Source organism: Propithecus coquereli, unplaced genomic scaffold, assembly GCF_000956105.1.
Source record: "Propithecus coquereli isolate 6110/MARCELLA unplaced genomic scaffold, Pcoq_1.0 Scaffold202, whole genome shotgun sequence".
In the NCBI taxonomy this organism is placed as follows: domain Eukaryota; kingdom Metazoa; phylum Chordata; class Mammalia; order Primates; family Indriidae; genus Propithecus; species Propithecus coquereli.
Window position 1 is genome coordinate 3,659,115 of NW_012145190.1, and position 8,352 is coordinate 3,667,466.

Here is an 8,352-nt window from a genome sequence, read left to right on the forward strand (position 1 = left end):
CAACTCTAGTATAAAGGTTAATAGATAAATGTATTAAAATTGCTATAACTACAATAAATTGTTAATAGACATACATTATTACAAATAAGTAAATTATTTAATAATTAATCATGTAAATTATTAAATTTACATCATTTAGATTATTGATTAGTAAATCAATAATCTAAAATGTAATCATGGGAGAAGTAAACACTTAAAGTTTATGTATGTGATCCAAGTTAGCTATCAACTTAAAAACATGGTGTTGTAAGTATGAGATGTTTTATGAAAGCACCATGGCAGCACAAAGGAAAAACACAGCATATAGTCATGAGACTGTCTAAAGTCAACATGAGGGAAAAAATCCTAAAACAACCAAGAGGAAAGCATCTATTAGGTCATTAAATATAAAATGTTCAATTTTGAATCAAAAGTTTAGCTTATTATATCTCAAGAAGCAGTACAATTAATCAAAGTCTGTGTCTAAACTATTGAATCGAATATGTTTTCTTGTAAGAAGTGGTCCAAAGTCTGCAAAAAGTGGTAGTCAGTGGGTGTAAGGTCTGGGCCCGGGGCATTTCTCCACTTCTTTTTGGAGTTTTATTGTATTCAAGGTGGTGTTCTTGTCTTTGAATTGTTACTAGTATACTAGTTGAATTTTTACATGGAAAAATGCTGGGAGATTTTCCACTCCATCGTCTTGCTGTTGTCACTCTCCAAAAGTTCCATTATAAAAATTTCAAGATGGAAAATTTTTTGTGCCTTCCACAGATATCATACAACAAACACTGAGCAATTTAAAATTATAGGCAATATGGCTGAGGCATAATTGCCTTCCTGATTCCACAGTGTTTCAGTAAACCCAAGAGAGGTGATCCTGATGTAACACCCCTCAGTCCTCCTGAGATTTTCTTTAAGAGCAGGTCCTCGCCTCCCACATGAGTACACTTTATAGCTTAGAGAGGCTTCCAAGAAACTTCATGAATCAAAGATAGAGAAAATAGGTGTATATCAGAACCCGAAGTAAGTTCTTGTGCTTTTACCTTCTTTATTTTTAGTTAAGAGAAAATCATATTAAAAGTCTCAACAGAAGCTCATAAATTATTTGCATTTTTTGTTATTAAAAGCTATTTTTTCTGACTTTACGTATAGTGGGGCTCACGAATTTTGAATTTTTCCCCTGGGAAAAAAGACATACTTTCTCTCAGTGGCTGCAGGCAAAGAAGTAGGAGAGAAGGTCAGCAATGAAAAGTGTTAACTCTGTTTCTAACAACACTTCTTACGTGCTTACTTTATGAAAATCATTTTTCTAAGCACTTTAAATGAATTAACTATCTCATTCCTCATGAAAACTCCATTTCCTATTTTAAAGCTGGGAACACTAAGGTAAGACAGTTTAGATAATTTGCTACCTTCATGCAATTTGTAGCTGGTGAAGCCAGAAACATAATCAGTAATTAGAATTAGGCACACAATTCTTAATTTTTGAATAGTAAATTATTGACTCCTTATACATTCAGCAGTTTAGGGCAGGTCCAACATCATCTAATCTAATTTATTTATTTTAAAAAGGTTGCGACTAAGCAAAATGTTAATAAAATTAACTCCAGAGTTACTTAGTGGCAGAGCTAGATATAGGTTCCAAACTCACCCTGAACATTTTTATACTTGAGCAAATTTCTGAGCACACCTCGAAAATTCAGTGAGTTGTCACTTTAGTGTCATTTGCATCTGATGTAAATACTTGCTTGCTAACAAGTTGGCCATTAAGTGTACTGGTATACACGTAGACTGAGAGTTGATCTCAGTGCTGTATTTGTCAAGGTTAATATAAGATATATTGTTGGTCCTAAGCCTTACCCCTCAATCTGGAATCCCATCTGCGTACTTTTCTTTCATATGTAGCTCTAAGTACTTTGTCACTTGCATTCCAATCATTTATTTTCCTTCATCACCTATTAGAATTTTTCTCAATACCATTGGTGGGAGAAGAGGGAAGGACAATGAAAAGGAAATAGAGATAGCCCCATGCATTCTTCTTCCCCTAAAAAGAATATCATTTTGAAAACAGACTAGGAGTCAGCTCTTCTTTATCTGTAGTTGCCAACAGCACAAAGCTCTATATGTCCCTTAGGACAAAATAGATATATACTTCAGTCAATGTTTTCCCCTTCATTGTGCTATTTCCAGTAAATGAGGGAGTTATATTTACAAAGATGTTAAGTCATCTTGAAAGTTGCTTCTTAAAAATGACTAGTTATCAGATTTCTACTTTTCATCTCAAACATATTGCAATCATATTTTCTCTTGCAGACCTCTAGGACAAATTTAACTTTGGAGTACCCTGTTTCCTACATATACATATACATGCAGTATTCTCTGTATTGATAGCAGAATTTGAACCTTAATCAATTTTCCTGACAGCAGACCTATTGAAATTTTCCCCTCATATGCTTGGACAGTATTTTGCAGAACTGTCACTGATGCCAAAAACCAAAAACAAAACAAAACAAAAAATACAAGAAAGACAAACATTCTGCTTACTTCTCACAAATGTAAGACCCCTTTCATAGGCTGAACAAGTCTAGAAGTCTAACATAAAACATGAAGACTATAGATAATAAAATTGTACTGTATTTAGGATTTATTCTATATGGGTACATTTTAGCTGCTCTTATCACAAAAGCAAAACAAATGGGTAACTATATGAGTTAATATTACTTTTCTTCACTAGGGTAACATTATATTGTCTTTATGTATTTCATAATATGAACATCACATTGTTTACCTTAAAATAAACACATTAAAATTTATTTTCAAAAAAGAGTCTATATATGTAGGTCTAGGTAATCTGTGATCCCCTTGCATTTGGAGGGTAAGATTTTTAGTATGTGCATTTATCTAGGCTGAGGATGCATAGTTTCCTTGTATATTTTAAGGAGTTTATGTAAATAAAAAATTAAGCAAATGTAGGAAAAAACAAACCGAGAAGCTTAAGAACTACTCTTACAATGAATTCTTGCTGTTTTCCTTACTCTGTATCTTTTTTTTTCCTGAAACAAAGTATTTTCTCATTCACTCGTAATTGAATAGTCTAAAAAATTTACCTAGACAGCTAATCCCTTGAGATCAATTACTGTCTAGTGCATCCTCATTTGGGATAAAACCATTCATTTAGGGCATCTTTCTCCCATCTTTCACTTGACGGAAGGTGGGGTTCTCCTTCCCCTTTATATCTCCACTGATAGTGCTGCTAGTCTGTGTGTTCCAGGCATGCTGGTTCACGGGCATGTAGTCTGTGCAGTTGCACAAGGCCTTGTGCTCAGAAGGGCCCCAAGCTTGGTTTAATGCTGTAATGCTCTTGATGCTCTTAATGATTTGTGAACAAGGATCCTTACCTTTTGATTTCGTATTGGACCTAATATATTATGTAGCTGGTCCCAGTTCCAGGTTTTACAACTTGTAGCTTCCTCCTGTCCTTGAGCTACTTCTCTGCTACATCTTCTTCCATCAAACAGACCCTCACCTAGGTGCTGACCTAGCAAACCTAGATGTTCCTCATTTATAAGGTGTTTTCCTTTCATTCTGACAAGAGATAGGTAGTCAGCCTACTGTGGTTTTCCTTCTTTATACACACGTCCCATTTGGAGTCTTTTCTACGTCTCTCCACTTATGAGAGCTTCTGCTCTACTTCGGTTGTGCATTTCTGGATCTTACACAAGTCATCGAGCTGCTAAGTAAAAACATTTCAGACCCCCTGGGTGGTCGTTAAGTGACATGCAACAAGTAAGTCCTGCAAATGAACCCCTCAAATCTAATTTCCTACTGTGCATTTTTAAATCTGAGAAAAATGATTTAAAATCATTTTAATCAAATGATATAATACTTTGTAGACTTACAAAATCAGTCTATGTTAGTGTACAGGGATAAATAACTTTGGAGATTCAGAGAAAAAATGATTTGAATGAACATTGACACTATTTGTACATTTATATTTGCATAGTTATTTATTTATTGCATAGTATTTATTGCATAGTATTTATTTCCATAGTTTCCAGAGAAAACGCTCAGGAAATGTCCAACGCAAATGGCAGTGCAATAACCAAATTCATTTTACTTGGGCTCACAGATCGCCCAGAGCTCCAGCCTCTCCTGTTTGTGCTGTTTCTGGCGGTTTACCTTGTCACCCTCTTAGGCAACCTGGGCATGATAATGTTAATCAGACTGGACTCTCGGGCCCATGTACTTCTTCCTCACTAACTTAGCCTTCGTGGACTTGTGCTATAGCTCGAATGCAACCCCACAGATGTTGATTAATTTCTTATCAGAGAAGACCATATCCTTTGCTGGCTGTTTCACGCAGTGTTACATTTTCATCGCGCTCCTCCTCACTGAGTTTTACATACTGGCAGCAATGGCGTATGACCGCTACGTGGCCATATGCAACCCTCTGCGCTACAGTGTGAGAATGTCCGGGAGAGTCTGCACCTGCTTGGCCACATTTCCTTAAGTCTATGGTTTCTCAGATGGGCTGCTCCAGGCCATCCTGACCTTCCGCCTGACCTTCTGTAGATCCAATGTCATAAACCACTTCTACTGTGCTGATCCACCACTCATTAAGCTTTCTTGCTCTGATACTTATGTCAAAGAACACGCCATGCTCATCTCAGCTGGCTTCAACCTCTCCAGCTCCCTCACCATCATCCTGGTGTCCTACACCTTCATCATTGCTGCCATTCTCCGCATCAAATCAGCAGAGGGAAGGCACAAGGCCTTTTCCACCTGTGGTTCCCACATGCTGGCTGTCACCCTGTTTTATGGGACACTCTTCTGCATGTATGTAAGACCACCAACAGATAAGACTGTTGAGGAATCCAAAATAATAGCTGTCTTCTACACCTTTATAAGTCCGATGCGTAATCCACTCATCTACAGTCTGCGGAACAAAGATGTGAAGCAGGCCTTGAAGAATGTCCTCAGACGAAACATGGTCACTACTGTGGCAATGCCTCCACTTTCCAATAAACCATAGATCCAAATCTTTGACTCAAAAATCTTGAATATCCAATTTTCCCAACACTATTTATTGAAAAGGGCTTCTTTTCCTCAGTGTATATTGTTGTCTTCTTTGTTGAATATCAGTTGGTTGTAGGTAGATAGTTTTATATCTGGGTTCTTTGTTCTTTTCCATTGGTATATGTCTCTATTTTTGTGCTAATATCATGCTGTTTTGTTTGCTATAGCCTTGTAGTATAGTTTGAAGTCTGGTGATGTGTTGCCTCCAGATTTATTCTTTTTGCTTAAGACTGCTTTGGCTCTTTGGGATCTTTTCTGCTTCCAAATGAAGTGTAGAGTTATTTTTTCTAGATCTGTGAAGTATGACATTACCCCCTTAATATTTTTAAATTAAAAAAAAAAATCTTGGAGTTTGATCATGAGATTTAGTAGTCTCTATAGATGTGTCCCAGACACTTCAGGTATAAAAAAATTCCAATTTGGGGGGAAAAATTAGATATGCTTTTTTTTAGGGCTTATTTCTCAACATATGTCTCATGAATAAAGAGCGTATGTGTTACCTTGGAAGTTGTTACACATACAGAATCGAGTTCTGCACCTTGGCACTACTGTATCTAAATATGTAGTTTAACCAAATCCCCAGGTGTTTTTAAGTACATTAAATTTTGAGAAGCACTGCTTTAGGTGAAAACTCCCAACTGGTGTGCCATGCAACACTGATGTGCTCTTATTGCTTGCAGTGGTAAACAGAATAAACATGTTCTCAGCTCAGTTTCTTGAATTTATTCTATTCTTTTTCCCATCTGTCCTTTTGCTTGAGGAGTCTTTAAGAAACCCATCCTTCTGTACTCCTCTTCTGACTTGCTAAGTTAAACTGGAAACTGCGCAGTTCGTATTAATAGTAGTAGTTTTCTCTTCCTTATGAACGTGCTTATGTAGTGAAGAGGTGGCAATCAGAAAAGAGGGGAATGGGACGATCATACTTTTCCCAGACTTAAGTTTGTGCATCTGGCCCTAGGAGCTACACAAACCCACCTCTTCCTCTGACCCTCCAGCATCGGGTGATAACTCTCTGTTTCACTTATTTTTGAAACATTTAGAACAGATTGATCTGAGAGTAAGAACTAAAATTTAAGGAAGAAATAAAGAAACTGAGTAAGCAATGAGGCATGTGAGATAAGAATATTTACCTTGCTTTGACTATGCTTTCTGTTCCTAATTATGGTGAGCAATATTAATTTTTTCCTTCCTGAGCATAGACCTAACACATAACCTCTTTATATGTGCCATGAATGTGAGGATTTTGTCTAGGAGGGGAAAATAAAATGCTTTTGGCATCTTCATAAAGATAAAATAAAACAAATGATAACAAAATAAAACATATTTTTCTTCAGGCTCCATGGTAAAATGAATGATTTAAGGGACAAATAAAAGATTCCATTGTTAGAGACCTGGTGTTCCCCTTTGGGAGTGAGCTTTCCATTTGATTCTTTTTTTTTTTATTTCAGCATATTATGGGGGTACAGATGTTTAGGTTACATACGTTGCCCTTACCACCCCCCCCCAAGTCAGAGTTTCAAGCGTGTCCATCCCCCAGATGGTGTGCATTGCACTCATTATGTATTCACATACCCATCCCTTCCTCCCCCCTCCCACCTGCCCTACACCCAATAAATTTTATTCTTATATGTGCACTTAGGTGTTGATCAGTGAAACCAATTTGCTGGTGAGTACATGTGGTGCTTATTTTTTCCATTCTTGGGATACTACACTTAGTAGAATGTGTTCCAGTTCTATCCAGGAGAATACAAGAGGTGCTATATCACCATTGTTTCTTATAGCTGAATAATACTTTTGATTCTTCATACTTCCAGAGTTCTTTCACTGATTCCTTCCCGTCTGGATCAGCTGTTGCTTCTTACCTTTAGATTTTTGTTTGGATAATGACAAGCCCTGTTTAGTCTCTGAGCCAGTAGGTGGTGTTTGTGGGTGAGATTCGACCACACCCTGTATGATGAGTCAATAGATGTAGTAAAAGGGTGTACAGAATGACCTCCCTGTCAGAAGGTAGTGCTTACTGGGAGGCGCAAGCTGAAGTGTTATTTTTGGGTCCTGTAACCAGCTCTTGTTCCCCTTGAGAGGCATTCTAGTGCTTCAGGTAGTTAGTGGGGCCCTGGGACTTCCAGGTGTGTCCTTATTCTCCACCTCAGTGGCGGCAGGTTGGGGAGCGAGGTTGGGTAGAGCTGAATTGGGTGAGCCTGCTCTCAAGCACCATAAATGCTGTTAGCAGTGGTCAAAGGTCTGTTCTCTACTTTTGGGCAAAGCTGCCAGGGCGCGGCTGAAATGGCCCCACTCAGCTGAAAAGTCTGCGTGTGGGGGTGGGGCTGTCTGAGACCTGCAGTCTGGAGCAGGCCTCGCTCCTTTCCACCCTCCCCTATTCCACGGTGTCTCCCCGGTCTCTGCCCGCAGGCAGGATCTCAAGCTAATGATCTCCCCTGGCTGTGATGCAGGCTGGCAGGTTCCCTGCCCAGAATCGGAGCCTGAGCTGGGAGTGCAGCCCTCCCCTGGGAGGAGGGTTGCCCCTCAAGTGCATTGATCTGACCCTGAAGGCACATACACCTCAACAGACCCCTTCACAAAATCTCTTCTGTGCCCTGGGGCAATATGATGGAGACCTGGGTGTATGGGGATCTGGTCTGCAGGCCTGTTCCCTGGTTTCTTTGGTACTTAACTTACTCTTGTTTGGGAATAATTATAGCACATTGTAGAGTTTTTAGAAAGCTTTATTTTATTAATATATAATTTGCCTGCCGTGAAATATATCCACTTTAATTACAAGCAAAGTGTTTTGACCAATGTGTACACCTATATAACCACCACCACAATTGAGATTGACAATGTAAATCACCCCTGAAGTTCCTTTTTATCCATTTGCAGACAGTTCTTTCCACAAATGTCTAGCCCTTAATAATCACTGATCTACTTTCCTAACCAAAGATATTTTTGTCTATTTTAGCATCTCCTATAAATGGAGTCAAGCAGTATATGTTTCTTTGATTTCAATATATCATTTGGAGAATGTGCCTTTGATGAAGTATACATGTGTCTCTTTTGCCTTCATAATTAGACTAAATACTATTTAAGTACATGTACATGGTACATCTTGTTCATATTGTATTTGTATCTCTTGGATGAGCAGAAATTGGACACTAGGTAAAAGGGAAGAAAGGTAGACAGAAAATTTTGATCTTTATCCTATGTTTTTGTGTGTTGGCAAATAAATAGCATATTGCTAAATTACATGCTTACCAGGTTTTCCAAAAAATATTATTTTAACACCTGGATGTAGCACTTTGA

The 8,352-nt window shown here is 38.1% G+C and overlaps 1 protein-coding gene across 1 annotated transcript; it reads left to right on the forward strand.

Annotated features, from left to right (window-relative positions):
* The first annotated feature begins 4,053 nt into the window (after positions 1 to 4,053).
* LOC105809988 (olfactory receptor 5M11-like) lies at positions 4,054 to 5,011 on the forward strand. The gene is given in 2 exon segments (XM_012643896.1): positions 4,054 to 4,214; positions 4,216 to 5,011. Coding segments are annotated over 2 exon segments (957 nt in total).
* The last annotated feature ends 3,341 nt before the right edge of the window (positions 5,012 to 8,352 follow it).